This window comes from Salvia miltiorrhiza, chromosome 1 (genome assembly GCF_028751815.1).
Source record: "Salvia miltiorrhiza cultivar Shanhuang (shh) chromosome 1, IMPLAD_Smil_shh, whole genome shotgun sequence".
NCBI lineage: Eukaryota > Viridiplantae > Streptophyta > Magnoliopsida > Lamiales > Lamiaceae > Salvia > Salvia miltiorrhiza.
Genome location: NC_080387.1, coordinates 3,339,940 through 3,357,467, shown reverse-complemented (window position 1 = coordinate 3,357,467; position 17,528 = coordinate 3,339,940). Strand labels below are relative to the sequence as shown.

The window sequence follows — 17,528 nt, the reverse complement described above, 5'->3', positions numbered from 1 at the left end:
CTGACCACTGACCCGCCACCCACCCCAATTTTTTTTAAAAAAAAAACTGATTTTCTGACCGCTAACCCCCCACCCACCCTCCAGCCCAAAAAAATTACTCCCTCCGTCCGCCAAGATTATGTAAAAATTACTATATTTGGCGTCCGCCAAGATTATGTCACTTTCCTTTTATGGCAATGGTCCCACCATCCTCTTTAATATTTTATCCATACTAACACTCTTTATTTACAAAAAACCCACTCAAAATTCAATCTCAACCACACATCTCATAAAGTGGTGGGACCCTTTCTCCACTACATCAAAATCATCACCAATTTTATTAAATCCCGTGCCCAAGCAATTTTACATAATCTTGGCGGACGGAGGGAGTATATTTTTTCAAAAAATGTAATGCATTTTTGTGCGAAAGTATATGCATGTAAAACATGTAATTTTTTTATGCATGTAAAAATCAGTTTTTCAAAAAAAAAAAAAATTGGGTGGGTGGGGGGTGGGGGTAGGGGTGGGTCAATGGTTAGAAAATCAGTTTTTTTTTTTTTAAAAAAAAAATTGGGGGGTGGGGGGGTAGGAACTGGGTGGGGGTGGGGTGGGGTTCAGGGGTGTGGGAGTTGGGGTGGGGTGAAATCTTATGCATTTTTATATGAAACTTTATTCATTTTTATATGAAAGTTCATGCATTCTCGTATAAAAACTTTATGCATCTAAAATATACCTATATTGAGAAAATCTATTTTTTTTTTAATTTCGAAAATTACATTCCAATTTTACCCCTCTCCAGATTTTGCCTTGAAATGCCTTGCCACGTGTCATCATCTTGATGCGCCACATGTCATAAATGTGTGGTTTAGATTTGGATCTACGGATCTATTATAAGCTTGGATACTACCGGAACCCAACCCTATAAATATATATAGGGTGTGGTTCTAGAGAGAACTACATTATTTGTGAGAATGTGAGAACCATCAAAACTAATGCATTCACTGTAAAAATTAATACATTCGCTGTTAAAATTAATACACTTAAAAAAATATAAAAAATTGCTCTCTTCAGGATTCGAACCCAGGATCTGCATTCATCCAACAAGATGATGCATCCACCGTAGATCTTGATGATGAATGGTTGAAAATGGTTCTCCGTTCTTTTTTTATTTATGGTTCTTTCCTGAACCTCTCCCTATATATATATATATATATATAGGAATGAGATCATGTAGTATCCAATGCTTCAATGCTTATAATAGATCCGTAGGTCCAAATCTTGACCACACATTTATGACATGTGGCGCATCAAGATGGTGACACGTGGCAAGGAGTTTCCAAGCATTTTAAGGCAAAATCTGGAGTGCGGTAAAATTGGAATGTAATTTTTGGATTTAATAATTAAAAAAAGATATATTTTTTTTAAAAATTTCTCAAAATAGATATATTTTAGAATTTAGATGCATATAGTTTCACACGATGATGCATTAAGTTTTCACATGAAATGCATGACTTTGAACAAAAAATGCATTTGATTTTTACAGTTTTGGTATTTTCACCACCCCACCCCATACCACCCCCCAACCCACCCCACACCACCCCCAACCCTCCCCATTACCACCCCCAAAAATAGGCATGTTTCACATGCATATAAAATCAAACAAAAATGCATAAAGTTTTCACATAAAAATGCATTAAATTATACAAAAAATGCATTTCATTTTAATAAATCTGGTAGTTTCGCCACCCCACCCCCACCCCCCCCCCCATTTTTTTTTTCAAAAACTGATTTTCTGATTGCTGACCCACCCCCCAATTTTTTTTTTCAAAAACTGATTTTCTGATTAGTTTTTGAAAAAAAAAATTGGGGGGTGGGGGTGGGGGTGGGTCAGCAATCAGAAAATCAGTTTTTGAAAAAAAAAATTGGGGGAGGGGGGGTAGGGGGTGGGGGGTGGGTGGGGTGGGGGTGGGGTGGGGTTCAGGGGTGTCGGGGGTGTGGTTGGGGTGGGGTGAAATCTTATGCATTTTTATATGAAACTTTATGCATTTTTATATGAAAGTTCATGCATTCTCGTATGAAACTTTATGCATCTAAAATATACCTATTTTGAGAAAATCTATTTTTTTTTTTCGAAAATTAGATTCCAATTTTACCTCTCTCCAGATTTTGCCTTGAAATGCTTGGAAGCTTCTTGCCACGTGTCACCATCTTGATGCGCCACATGTCATAAATGTGTGGTCTAGATTTGGACCTACGGATCTATTATAAGCTTGGATACTACAGGAACCCAACCATATATATATATATATATATATATAGTGTAGATTTTGGAGTCGGCGGATGGCGGTGGTGGCCGTCTGTTGTTGCTCACTGGAGTAGAGCAAGAGCGACCGTCGGTGGGCTAAGTGCTGCTGCCAGTCAGAGCCAAGGGGAGAGTGAGTCGGTCGACGACGATCCTCGCTGCTGTCGGTCAGACCCAAGGAGAGAGGAAGAGAGACAGATGGCGGTGCCTAGTTTTGGGGTTAGGGCTTACAGGCGGCGGCGGTGCTTGAACCACGAGCGGCGGCCATGGTGCCCACTATGGTTGCCGAAAATTGGAGAGATGCGGTGGTGGCCACTATTTAGGTGCCGGTGATCAGAGAGAGGTGAGTGAGAGGAGAGAACAGAGAGGAGTCGGTTGTGGAATCGTGAGAGGGAGGCCAAGATCTGGAGACTGGTGGTGGCGGAGACACAAAACAAAAGAGGGGAAAGAATTAGAAAAAAAAATTGACGGAGTTAACTATCCGTTAGGGCAGAGGGTTTAATTGGAGAAAATTAGGTACTTCAGGGATTTAGTTGACACACCCCTTGCCATAGGGTGCTGGATGTAATAAGGGCTTCCACGTTAGGGGCTTATTTGATACTTAACCCATTCTTAAATCTATTATATCTTCATCTAATTTTATTAGTGTATATTAGCCATCACCTTAATTTGTACTTCATCCGTCCCATTAAAAGCGGTCGCTTTCTTTTGGGCATAGAAATTAATAAAAGAATTGTTATGCTTTAGTGGGATTAAGAATTGTTATGCTTTAGTGGGATTAAAGAATTAAGAAAAGCGGTTCACTACAATTTGACTTTTTTTAGACTTAATTAATGTGTTAATTACAACCAACTTTTTAATAATTTATTTCAATATTTAAAATCTGAAGTTTAAATTAATGTAAAATTAAAGTCGGAATTTTAAATTAAACTATGAAATTATAGTGGGATTTGGTCTAAATGAACCCAAATATTGAAGAGGCACACATATCTCTGCTCTTCAACTTCCCCCATTGCAAATATGCAAATCTCCCTATGCATCGAAGAAATAATCAAAATGAAAATACTCACTTTTAATGGGATAATCAAAAATCTCACACTGTCCCATTAATGGGATAATCAAAATGAAATTGTGGCTATTTTTATTGGGATAGTGTGAGTACTAATCTATATGAACTAATCAAAATGAAATTGTGGCTATTTTTATTGGGACAGTGTGAGTACTAATCTATATGAACTATGTCAAATTTTTATATTCATTGACCTGCTCTGTTGTTGGTGTCAAATAACATTCAATTGTTTTAGAAAAACGTGTGAAGCTTCTTGTTACTCTTCTAGGTGGGCTTTTGGATAAATGCCACCACGTAATATTTATTTGATTAAAGAACACAATATCAAAATCATTTCATAATGAAAAAGATAGTCCGAAAAAATACATTAATTAAAAAGAAAGATCGTGCTGGCAAGTAAAGCAATTACAATTATCGTGCGTAAACATCAGATATGTTAATAATATAGAAATAGAGAATAAATATACTATATAATTTTTTATGGGTTATAAAAAGCAGCGGATTTGAATCAAGAAAAGCAGACAACAGTCGAAGAAACATGGCTATGGGAAAACGATGTTCTCTGTTGCTAACGTTGTATCTGTTTCCGTTGACTGTGATCGTCGGAGCTTCGGCAAGCGGTTACGGGTATGGCCCGAACCCGAATTCATATCATTTGAAGAATAAGTATTTTCCTGAAGTTTTTAGTGTGCAAGGAATCGTTTACTGCAAATCTACCTCCGGAGTTTTCCCGCTCAAAGGTGACAATTTTATGTCGTTTTTTGGGTTGATATATTTGAATTTTATATTTTATATAATTTATTGTTGCGCTAAATTTACTTGAATTATTGGCACCCTATTTAGATAATTATGGGGGTGTAATTTAGCGGTGAAATAGATAAAATTGATAACGTTGATAGCAATGGTAGGTGGTTAAGAAAATATTTGGCTGAACTTATGTGCTCTAAAAAGAACTTAAAGAGCTTATAATAAGCTTCTCAAAAAATTTATTAACTCTTGAAATATTACATCATATAAACTCTAAAAATATCTTATGGATCTTATAAATTTTTTAAAATAAGTTTAATTAGTCAAAACACCTTCTAAATAATCCACCTAACTTTGGGTGTGATTGGTGATAAGGTGATTAAATAATTTACTCAACTTTAAATTGATAAATAATCATTCAATTGAATTATTTGAGTTCGAACTTAATTATTCATCACAGACCGATTTATATAAATAAAATAATTAATTAAATTAAATTAGTTTATAAACCGTATCTTATTACTCAAATCAAACGTCTTCCTTGAAATGAAATAGGATTAGTTCCCAAATAAATCACATTTTTATCAATTCTACAATTTCATCGTCGCTTTAAAAATGTTTCAAGGATGAAATAGGATTAGTTGCTAAATAAATCACATTTTGATCAATTCTACAATTTCATCGTCACTTTGAAAATGTTTCAAGAATTTCAACATCCCAAATTTTTAGCATTCGAACAATCATGGACGGATATCGAAAACAAAAATAGATGGAATAATCAAAGAAAATAAGATTATTTAAAATAAAGTAGTTGTCAGTGGAGACGATCCCATTTTAAATTGATTCAAAGCGATGATTTTTTATAGATAAATTTGGTTGAAGAAAACAGAGGGTTTTGAACTACTATAACACAAATACTCTTGTGCAATCGGTTGCATCGTGTAATTGATTTCCAAATGACATTATTTCATTCAAAAAATGACACTTGAATATTTCTGAATGACACTATTTCAACATACAAATAATATTTGAAGATCTTTGTCAACATACAAATAACATTTTAAGATCTTTGTCATTTGTATGTTGAAGTAGTGTCACTCGAAAATCAGTTGCATAGTGCAATCGGTTGCACTATAATGAGTCAAAAAAAAAATATTTACTTGACAATTAACTCTTATTTTTATGTAACAATTTTAAAAGTTAAAATTATAGTTTGCTTTTGTGTTTCTTTTAGAAATGTTAAATAAGGGTTTGGAGGTTGCTGGAGGTTGAATTTTAAAAGCTATTTTAATTGGTTTGGTGATTTTTATTCTCTCTTTTATGTAAATTGAAACTAAAACTATTTATAAAATATATTGTATTTCTGGTAAAATGTAGGGAGTGTTGTAAGAATTACATGCTTAGGACTCGACAAATACGGGTACGAAACGGCACCGTTCTCCGTCTTGAGCCGGCCGACAGACGCCAACGGTTACTTTCTAGCGAAGCTTTCATCTGAGCTGCTAGAAGCCGACGGCGTTAAAATTGTGCAGTGCAAAACCTTCCTCCATAGCTCCAAGATGAGGGCTTGCCCCTACGCCACCAACATTAGCAGCGGAGTGAGCGGCGCGCCACTCTCGGCTTATCGGATGCTCGGCTCAGCCAACATGAGGTTGTACTCTGTTGGTCCTTTTGTTTACACTTTTACCCCTCAACAAACCACACCTTCGCCTTATTAATTAATGACAACGCCTGTTTCATCGTCTTGTACCTTACAATTTTATTTATTTATCGTAGACCTTGTTATTTAAATTTTACTATCATTCTGTTTAATCGTTGATTTAGCTCATAATTTTGATAATACGAGATGTTTAAAAATACATGTGATGTCAGATTTTTTGTTGATTTAGCTCTTAAAATCCGGCTATTTATAAAATAAAGAAGTTATGGCCAAAACATACATGAACTTTGAAAAAAAATTATAATTTTCACCTGAACTTTCAATTAAGCCCAAAAAAAAAAAATACATGAATTTATATTTTAGTTGCAATTTTCACCCGAGTTTGACTTTCGGCGAATTTAGAGCTTAGTTGGCAGTCAAAATTAAGTCAAATACATTCATTCTTGTCTTTTTAGACCTCTGAGCTTCTAAATACTCATCATCATAAAAAGTCAAACCACCATTAGGCGATCTTCCGACTGCTAACTAAGCTCTAATTTCACTGGAAGTCAAATTCAAGTGAAAATTACAACTAAAATATAAATTTATATATATATTTTTAATTTAGTTGAAAGTTCAGGTAGAAATTATATTTTTTTTAAAATTCATAATTTTTTGCCATAACTCTAAAAATATATTAAAATTAAAAACTATAAATTAAAATTTGTTGAAAGTCAAGGCTATAAGCTATAATCAACTAATTACTCCCCTCGTACATAAACGTAAAAGATGCTAACTTTCATGAAGAAAATCTAAAGTGTCTGGTTATTTGGTGGCCATTTTATTTCTCTGTATATCATCGCGAGAAATCCAAATATTGTAAAGCCCAAAGTTGCTGGGCCTGGCCCGACATATTCCGAGCTTAATTTAGATGTCTTTTGTTTTAATCGTTTAGGATATCAAAGTTTAGCTCAGTACGGTTGCGAGATGAACACGAACCCTATTTTTCTTTTGGACAACTAGAGAAGCTCGTAGTCACTATTTGATGGTGTGAGATAAAGTGTTAATATTTTTGTTCGACAATCTACAAATTGTATTCGAAGTATAAATTTCACATTAATAAGTTTACCTTTTTTCCTCATTAAAAATAAGTGTTCCATTTCAAATATTTACATGTACGTTATAAACTAGAGAGAAACGAGAGAATAGAGAAGAGAATACAAATTCAGTGTATTCAATATGAGGGCCAAAGGCCTCTATTTATACAAGTAGGAAGCTAGGATTTTAGGGAGATTTCTTGGTCAACACACATAAGATATATCTAGAAGATATATTTACAACACTTCCCCTTGATTGACCAATCCCTAAAACAAAAATATTACTTCATTAAAACCTTGCTAGATAAACTCAATGGGACAAAAACTAGTTGAAGGAAAAAGAGTACAACTGCTTCCCCTGAACTTGAGATCATTCAAGATCTGTGAGTCGACGCATGCCGATCTCGTGTGCCAACTTCTCAAATGTCGATGTTGGTAATGCCTTGGTGAATAAGTCTGCCAGATTATCACTTGAACGAATTTGTTGAATGTTGATATCGCCATCCTTTTGAAGGTCATATGTGTAGAAGAGCTTGAGAGAAATATGTTTCGTCCTATCGCCTTTGATGTATCCTTCCTTGAGTTGCGCGATGCAAGAAACATTGTCTTCATATAAAACAATTGGTTTGGCCTTTGATGAAGCTAACTCGCACGAGTCTTGGATATGACTCGTCACATTTCTCAACCATACACATTCTCGATTTGTTTCGTGGATTGCAATGATTTCAGAATGATTAGATGATGTTGCAGTCAAGGTTTACTTCGCAGACTTCCATGATATAGCAGTTCTACCACATGTGAAAACGTATCCAGTTTGTGACTTAGCTTCATGTGGATCGGATAAAAATCCTGCATCTGAATACCCCACTAGAGTATTATCAGAATTTTCTTGATAATATAATCCAAGTTCAATGGTAACATTTAGATAACGTAGATAGAATGTGTTTAACACCATTCCAATGTCTCAAAGTGGGTGTAACGCTAAATCTTGCTAGAACATTGACAGAAAAAGCTAATATTCGATTTAGTATTATTAGTCAGATAAGTCAATGCTCCAATTGCACTTATATATGGTACTTCAGAACCAAGTATCGTTTCACCCTCTTCAATTGGTTGAAATGGATCTTTCTTAGTATCAAGAGATCTAACGACCATTGGTGACGCTAATGAATGTGCATTATCCATGCAAACCAAGACAAAACTTTGTCTTTCCCAAATCATTCATCTCAAATACTTTCTTCAAATATTCAGCAGTTTTATTTAGCTTTTAAAGAGTCCCAATTAAATTTAAATCATCAACATAAACTGCTATGATTGCAAATCCACTTTTGGTTTTCTTAATGAAAACATAAGAGCAAATATCTTTATTCTTGTATCGTTCTTTCAAAAGATACTCGTTCAGTCTATTGTACCATATACGACCAGACTGTTTCAACCGATACAACGTTTTTTGCAGTTTCATTGAATACATGCTTTTGGGTTTTTATTGCAATCCTTCAGGCATTTTAAATTCTTTAGGAATTTTCATATATATGTCATTACTAATGACCCATATAGATAAGCAGTTATTACATCCATAAGGCGCATATCAAGCCTTTGTGACATAGCTAGACTAATCAAAAACCTGAAAGTAATAGCGTCTATTACTGGAGAGTATGTTTCCTCATAATCAATTCCTAATTTTTATGAGAAACCTTGTGCTACGAGTCTTGCTCTATGTCTCGTAACTTCATTTTTCTCGTTTCTCTTTCTAACAAAGCTTCATCTATATCCAACAGGGATTTTAGATACCGGAGTTAAGGCTATAGGTCCAAATACTTTCCGATTATCACATGAATTTAATTCCCTTTCTATAACTTCTTTCTACTTTGTCAATCAAGTCTCTGTTTGCATTATGCAACAGATTTTGGTTCAGGATCTTCATTTAAAACTTGAAGAGCTATATGAAAGGTAAATATATCATCAACAATGATATTTTCTCTCTCTAGTATCTGATTTGAATGTAAATAAATTATTGAGATCTCATAATTTTCAGATACTTGTAATTCTTCAGGAATTACATCACTTTCATTTGGTTGATTAGTTATTTTCGTTATTGTTTGGTTTCCATCTTGCCCCTTTCTTTTTCTAGGCATAGAATCTTTGGAACCAGTTGGTCAACCACGTTTTTGACGTATTTTAGACTCATTAGCTGCTAAAGTTATTTGTCCTTCAGGGACATCAATTTTAGCTGGACTATTTGCAGCATGTATATGAAATTGTGTCACTTTTCTTGTATCTACAAAAGCATCAGGAATTTGATTTGCAATCTTTTCCAAATGAATGATCTTTTCAATTTCTTGTTCATATTGATTTGTTCTATAATCAAAATGTGTAAGTTTTTCTCATTCCAAGAGATTTCCTTGTGCTTTTCTGGATGAAGTTTTGTTCCTCCTAATGTTGGAAATGTCATTTCGTCAAAATGACAATCTGTGAAACGTGCAGTAAATAAATCACCTATTAAAGATCCTAGATACCTTATAATCGATGGTGAATCAAATCCAACATATATCCCAAGTCTTCATTGGGGACCCATTTTTGTTCATTGTGGTGGTGCAATTGGGACTTGTACCGCGCAATCAACAGTTCGTAAGTGAGAAACATTATGTGCTCAGCCAAAATAATCTGCATTGGGGAGTATTCATGATTGGCTGATGGCCTTAGTCGATCTAATGTTGCAGCATGTAATATGGCATAACCCCAAGCAGTAGTTGGGAGTTTTGATTTCATAAGTAATGGTCAAGCAATAATTTGAAGGCGTTTAATTAACGATTCCGCTAAACCATTTTGAGTATGGACATGAGCGACTAGATGTTCAATCTCAATTCCAATAGCCATACATTAGTTTTCAAATGCTTGAGACGTAAACTCACTAGCATTATCAAGATGAATTCTTTTAATTGAATTGTCTCGGAATTGAGCTCTTAATTTTATGATTTGAGCAAGTAGTCTAGAAAATGTTGCATTTCTAGTAGAAAGAAAGCATACATGTGACCATCTAGAAGAAGCATCTATCAATACTATAAAATATCGAAAAGGTCCACAAGGTGGATGTATAGGTCCACAAAGATGGAGATTTAATATTAACCTTTGTATATGAAGGTCTAATGACTAACTTGCCTTGCGCGCAAGCATTACATGAGAATTCATTTGTAGAAAGAATTTTTTGATTCTTTATGTTGTACCCATGTGAATTATTGATTATTCGGCGCATCATAGTTGCTCCAGGATGTCCAAACCTATCATGCCAAAGCCTAATTTAACTTCACGTTCATGACATGGTTTGTCTCAACTGCTTTTATGAATGTGTAATACATTCCAGAAAGTAGTGTTGCTAATTTTTCTTTTGTCAGCTTATAGCCTGAAATAAAAGAATTTATGTAAAGATATCCATTGCTACCTTCCGCAATTGTCTCGATGTGGTATCCATTATTGCAGATATCCTTGAAGCTTAGTAAGTTCCTTTTAGACTTACTAGAGTACAAGACATTTTCAATATCTAATTTAGTATCATTTGGCAAAATGATACAAGCTCTTCCGAAGCCTTCAATGATGTTTGATGCACCTAATATTATATTAACATTATCTTCAGCTAATGTCAACTTAAGGAAATACTTCTTCTTTTGAAGAATAGTGTGTGCAGTGGCACTATCAGCAAGACAAATATCATAAAATACCATTTGATGTTAGTGTTTAGATGTTCATGCTTTGTTAAAAACATCTTCGTAAAAATCTTATGGGAAAAAATTGGTAGAGGAAAAGAGACATATATTTACTCATACATTACACTAGTTGCCTCGTTAAAAACCTTAACTAAGAAAATCTCGTAGGAAAAAAACTTAGTAAGGGAAAAAGAGTACAACCATTCGGCATTCACGACCATTTGACCTTCAAGGTCTAATTTTCGAGAACATGTAATATAAATTGCTCTTCAAGAGCACGCAATATTCTCCATGAATATTAATTGTGCTACTTCAGGAGCAACAATATGAATCAAATGGATAAAGAATCAAGGATATAGTATCTAAATGTTTAATTGAATTGCTCTTAAAACATGTAATATTCTTCAATAATATTACTTGTGCTATTTAATAGCATCAGTTTAAGATCTTGAATATAATATTCTTCAAGAATACTGCTTGTGCTATTTAAATAACATCAATTAATTTTTAAGATCATTTCGAAAATTCGCATTTCTTTGTAGAACAATAGACAATCAAAAGTTTTAATAAATAAAACAATTAAACAATTTAATAGTGTCAAAATTCACGAACTTTTACTCGATTCTCGTTTTCCCACGATTTTTAAAAGTTAGATAAAAATGCACAACCTTTTGATTTATTATGATTTTTCCCATGATTGTTAATTTAGCTCAATTTAAAGCTTAGGTGGCACTCGGATTTGCCAACTTGTCAACGTCGTCCGGTGAATCAAACGACGTTGTTTCCCGCTGTTAAAAACATTGTTGTTTTGTGTTAAAAAAAATGTAGAAATCGGTTGCAACTCATAAATTATGCAAATGGGTCGATCCGGAGCTTACATCGTATTACAAGCTCTATTTTCAGAAGTTGAAACTTGGAAGGTACAATGCTTTGGAGCATCTAAGAAGGAGAGGGTTGGTGGATGAAAAGCAACATGATGAATGCTTTTTTCGAATAAGATAAATCAGAGAGAGAGACAATTGTTGGAATATAAAATTAGGGCATGTTTAAATTTTATGATAGAACGATATTTTAATTTAAATTGTAACGACGTCGTATCCTCATCAGCATTATCAAACCACTTCAGCTTTGATTTTTTGATTTTTGCTGAAAAAATTCATCGTGGGAAAAATCAGAATCTATCAAAAGGTTGTGTATTTTTGTCTAACTTTTAAAAATCGTGGGAAAAACGAAAATCGGATAAAAGTTCGTAAATTTTGACGCTATTTGTACAAAAAAAATATTGAATGTTTGATATATATATGCAGCCGCCGTGAATAAAATAATTCATCACAAATCACAGATCTAAATCGGTAAATTTAAACTCTAATCAAATATATAAATTGGCATAAATCCTAGTCACAAAAAATAGGTAGAAACAATTTGTTACGAATACAGAAAAACCAAAAAAAAAAATATTTTCCATAGGACCATTCATATTTATAACAGGTCCAAACTATAACACAACAAAACACCATTTACAGACAATTCATGAATCCTAAACTAGTCTAAATCAAATTAGAACATATCCCAAACTATAACACATCAATACAGTAGCGACGAATGATGGATCCACTAATATATATTAAAGAAATAAACCAATCCCATTCAGAGATCCACCTATAAATTATAATGGTGTTTTGGGATAACTATTTAAGCATTTATGAATCATAATGGTTTGATCTCGATGGGTAAACTATTGTCAAATGAGAACTTGGCCACAATAAAAAACCAATTTTTTTTTTTTTGTTTTTTTTAATTGTTTCTTTAGTTTTTTTTTTTTTTTTTTTTTTAAGATTTGTGGTCGATTAATACACCTATTTTAGTGAAACTTGCAGACAACAATCATGCTAATACGAGAGGAAACAAAGATGAAATTTGCAGACAACAATCAAATCGAAGATTAATGTGATAATTTCGTGAAATCAAGAGACGAAGTTATTTAATTAATTACACTTTTATATGATTCACATAAAATCGACATATAGTGATGGTACAAAAATTAAAATATAATTACCTTTCTATGATCGAAGGGAGATGGGAGAACTAGAACTATCGTGCTGATAACGTATTATAAACTATAGATAAACGAAATAATAGAAAAGATGTAATGCCGCGTTTTCTATAATTAAAGTTAGATTCATTTTGAACTTAGAACTCAGGATGATTCACGCCGGATAAAAAAAAATAGATTTATTTTAAATTCCAACAAAATGATTTATTTAAATTCATTGCATATTATTTTGTGTATTTGAAAAAAAATTCGATGAACTTAACAAACGAGCAAAACCGAAAAGAATCACTTTTATAGATACACAAAGGATTTAATTACATTCATATCTATTACATAAAAAGCCTACACTAAAGTGGAAGCAACACATAACTATCTATTCATGCATACATATACAAGCATATGTGAAGTACAATAGATACACCCCAAATCCTCCTACTACCCGCTGCAACTCTTCACCTCCAGCCCATTTTCCTTTTCAATTCAAAAGGCCATACTTGTCAACTCAGCCACCCTACACTAAACCTGCTGCCCCTCCTCCATGCCTGTCATAGGAGAGGTAGCTGCCTGAAGGAATCATATTTTGATATACGGTTCGTGTGCCCACGATCCATTTCGGATATCTAACAAGTACATACAAAAACCATAATCCTACAAGGTAGTAAAAGAAGTATACCTGCGAAACGAGAAGTGATCGACTCCAGAGTTGATCTTCCGAATTGTTCCCACGGCAAGATTCAACGTTGGATGACAACTATCTTCGAATCCTTATCTCAATCTAGAGAATTGCAAATCACCTATCTCTCTCTAACTCTTTCTCACACACTCTTTCACCTACCGTTCTCTGCACACTTTCATGCTAAAAATATAGCAAAAGCATAGCAAAAGTGAAAAGATAATGATGTGCATGAATAAGCACCAACTTTCATTCCTTTACCATCACTTTCGGCTAGTGATAGTTTAAACAATAGCAAAAGTGAAAGTTGGACAATCATGGTCATTTAATTATTATTTAGAATAAATAATAATGCCCATCATTATAATTAAGAGAAAGATCCTTTAGAGAATTGGTACATTGTTCTCTTGAGATTTAAGCCTATATTTGGGCCAACCGGGGATCTACTAGCTCGAATAAAGTTTGGCCTCCCAGTGCTCGATTTTCTTATTCAGCCCAGAATATAAATCGAGACACTAGTATTAATTTATTCCACTAGAAAATTAATACTGAATTACCTCTTTATTCTTTAGGTGAGTCGGGGCTAGTATTAGACTTAATTAATCTCCGTGTTTAAGATATCGAATATCCATTAATTAATTAATTCCTCTGACGGTCAATTAATTAATTAATTAGTCGTTTAATTATAAACGACATCTCGAGTGCTACCACTTAAACTTATTATCGTATCGGAACTAATTCCACCTGCAGGGTTTAATACGATAAACTTATTAAGTTCCTCAAGATGATATTATCATCCTGTTATCAGCAGGACACGGATCCTTATTGCAATATAATCGCATATCAAATAATAATTGTTATCACTCAAAGTATCGAGTATCTTGAACTTCAACAGAGTTCTCACCCATGATAAATCAAAGTAATAATCAATTAATTATTTACACCGATTAATTCAATTAAGGTTAAATTATTTAAGTCACCGAGATCTTGATTCTTAATTAGTCAGAATATAAGAATTCATCTCACTGTGATCCTGTTCAATACACGAAGGTACTAGCATAAATAAATAGCCAAGACAAACTATTTATCCATTTATGCTACAATCTAAACCAGCAACTCGTCCATAGTTGCCTCGATTGTGAACTCAATTTATATCTCAACTTTTTCCAATTATATGATCTTCTGTGATCTACAACACACCATATAATCTATAGTATGAGATAAATTGGACTATAATAGGATTATGCAATAACAATAATTCAGATAGGAAAATAGTAGTGAATAAGGTATCAATATATACAAGCATAAAAGTGTTGCTTTAAGTATATAACCCTTCAATTCTCCCACTTATACTAAAGCAAACTTTTAGTATACAACGTGACTAATAAACTGATAATATCCTAGCTATCCACTCACTTGTAAATCTCCACTCACTTGTAAATCTCTATTACAAATTCTCCCACTTATACTAAAGTTTAGTTTAGTATCGGGAGGTCACGAACTCCAAGGTCTTCAACATGCTTGTTGAACACCGCACCAGGAAGACTCTTCGTGAAAGGATCAGCAAGATTATCAACTCCCGCAATATGTAGTAATGCAACATCACCATGCTTGACCACTGACCGAATGTAATGATACTTGCCATCAATGTGTTTCATGGATTGATGACATCTTGAATCCTTGGTATTCATAATAGCAGCCTCATTATCACAATAAATTGTAATACATTTAGGCAAGCTAGGAATCACATCAATCTCAGCTAGAAAGTTCCTGAGCCATACAGCCTCTTTAGCAGCTTCACAAGCAGCTACATACTCGGCTTCCATGGTGGATAGTGAATTGCATTTCTGCTTTACACTTCTCCACACAATGGCTCCACCTCCAAACATAAACACATAGCCAGTAGTAGACCGCCTCTTGTCCTTATCACCTTGATAATCGGCGTCTACATACCCTACTGGTGTCAGATCATGAGACTGGTAAACTAGCGCATACTCCTTAGTCCGTTTAAGATACTTGAGTATGTGCTTTACAGCAGTCCAATGAGCTTGACCTGGATTCGCTTGATATCTAGCCACAATGCCAACGGCAAAACAGATATCAGGCCTGGTACACTGCATCGCATACATGAGACTTCCTACAGCCGAAGCATAAGGAACTGTCTTCATGCTCGCTATTTGCTCAGGTGTTGTGGGATACAAAGCTTTAGATAGCGGAACACCATGTCTGAAAGGTAGAAGACCTTTCTTAGCATTCTGCATGCTGAACCGTGCCAAAATAGTGTCAATGTAGGATGCTTGAGACAAACTCAACATTCTCTTAGATCGGTCACGACCAATCTTTATTCCGAGAATATATGCTGCCTCTCCCAGATCCTTCATTTCAAACTGTTGGGATAACCAATCCTTAATGCCAGACAATACATTCACATTATCACTAATGAGAAGTATGTCATCCACATAGAGTATAAGGAAAACCAAACTCTCATCGATACAGACCCTATAAACGCAGCTATCGTTGACACACTGCTCAAAACCATAAGTTTTGACCACGTCATCAAAACGTTTATTCCAAGATCGTGAAGCTTGCTTAAGTCCATAAATAGACTTCTTAAGCTTCCAAACTAGATGCTCTTCACCTTTCTTGATGAACCCTTCTGGTTGTAGCATATAGATATCTCTATCTTCTTCAAGATACCCATTCAAGAATGCGGTCTTGACATCCATTTGCCATACCTCAAGGTTCATATGGGCTGCCATGGACAAGAGAAATCGGATAGACTTAAGCATGGCTACTGGCGAAAAAGTTTCCTCAAAATCGATACCAGGTCGTTGAGTATAACCTTTCGCCACCAGTCTCGCTTTGAAGGCCGTAACCTTCCCATCCGGTCCTCTCTTGCGTTTGTATACCCATTTGCTACCAATGGCCTTTCGACCCTCAGGTAGCAAACATTTCTCGTATACATCCATGGCAGTTATGGATTCAAATTCTGAAACCATACATGTCTCCCACTCAAGAGCATCCGGATCTGCTAGTGCTTCGGAGTAAGTCCAGGGATCTTCTTCGATAAGCCCATCGTCAATTGAATCTTTAGATTTATTGACAAATGCATATCGACTGGGCAGTTTGCCCTTTGATTCCCTCTCACTTCGACGTGGCACTATTTCAGATTCGGTATCGACATTCTGTGCATTTTCTGATGAGACCTGCGGTACTACATCTTGCACAATTGGCTGAATTGGCTGACTTGTCGTGCCAATTTCTTTGACCTCTCCGAATATAATTTTACTCTTACTTTTATGGTTATTTATGTAGTCCTCTTCCAAGAATCTTGCGTTAGTGCTAATAACGACTTTTTGATCTTTAGGACAATAAAAATAACCCCCTTTCATTCCTCTAGGATATCCTATAAACAACTTTACTTCAGTTCTAGAGCTCAACTTATCGGCATCCTTGTTCAGCACGTGTGCTGGACTGCCCCAAACCCGGATGTGGTTAAGAGAAGGCTTGCGCCCTGACCACAGCTCGGACGGGGTCTTAGCAACCGACTTAGAAGACACTAAGTTTAGAATGTAACCAGCTGTTTCTAAGGCATATCCCCAAAATGAAATGGGTAAAGTAGCAAAACTCATCATCGATCTAACCATCTCAAGAAGAGTTCTATTTCTTCTCTCTGTCACACCATTTTGTTGGGGTGTACCCGGTGTAGTCAACTGAGATGTAATCCCAGATTCTAACAAGTATGCTCTAAACTCGTTACTGAGGTATTCGCCACCGCGGTCAGATCGCAATGACTTGATACTTTTACCTTGTCGCTTTTCTACTTCCGCCTTGAATATTTGAAACTTGTCAAAGCATTCAGACTTGTAGCGCAACAAGTAAATGTACCCGTACCTTGAGTAATCGTCAATGAAAGTGACAAAATACTCGTACCCTCCACGAGCTTGAGTGGACATAGGTCCGCACAAGTCAGAATGAACCAGTTCCAACACTTCTTTGGCCCTATACCCCTTGGCCTTGAAAGGCCGAGTCGTCATCTTTCCTTCTAGACAGGATTCGCAGACTGAGATTGGTTCTACTTGAAGAGACTCCAAGATACCATCGTAAACCAGTCTTTGGATCCTCCTTAGATTGATGTGACCCAATCGTAGGTGCCAAAGAAGAGTTTGGTTCTCTAGAGAAGAAGTTTTTCTCTTCTTTTGGTTTGTAGTCAAAGTAAAAGCAGATGAAGAATAATCAAATGGACATGTAAAAGTATAAAGAGAATC

At 35.0% G+C, this 17,528-nt stretch overlaps 2 protein-coding genes across 2 annotated transcripts; one reads left to right on the top strand and one right to left on the bottom strand.

Annotated features, from left to right (window-relative positions):
* Positions 1-3,853: 3,853 nt before the first annotated feature.
* Positions 3,854-5,954, top strand: LOC131007297 (protein SEED AND ROOT HAIR PROTECTIVE PROTEIN-like). The gene is made up of 2 exons (XM_057934440.1): positions 3,854-4,090; positions 5,475-5,954. Exons 1-2 carry the CDS (start codon positions 3,889-3,891, stop codon positions 5,813-5,815), a joined length of 543 nt encoding a protein of 180 aa, XP_057790423.1. The 5' UTR covers positions 3,854-3,888; the 3' UTR covers positions 5,816-5,954.
* Positions 5,955-12,859: 6,905 nt separating this feature from the next.
* Positions 12,860-15,413, bottom strand: LOC131007296 (secreted RxLR effector protein 161-like). Its single transcript, XM_057934439.1, has 2 exons — positions 13,261-15,413; positions 12,860-13,129 (listed from the first exon to the last, which is right to left on the bottom strand). Exon 1 carries the CDS (start codon positions 15,387-15,389, stop codon positions 14,736-14,738), a length of 654 nt encoding a protein of 217 aa, XP_057790422.1. The 5' UTR covers positions 15,390-15,413; the 3' UTR covers positions 12,860-13,129; positions 13,261-14,735.
* Between the last annotated feature and the right edge of the window lie 2,115 nt (positions 15,414-17,528).

Bases quoted from the DNA above. Each gene is read 5' to 3' on its own strand.
- LOC131007296 (XM_057934439.1), bottom strand. From the start codon at position 15,389: ATGTATGCGATGCAGTGTACCAGGCCTGATATCTGTTTTGCCGTTGGC.
- LOC131007297 (XM_057934440.1), top strand. From the start codon at position 3,889: ATGGCTATGGGAAAACGATGTTCTCTGTTGCTAACGTTGTATCTGTTT. The intron at 4,091-5,474 runs GTGACAATTTTA...GGTAAAATGTAG, and splicing joins CGGAGTTTTCCCGCTCAAAG to GGAGTGTTGTAAGAATTACA.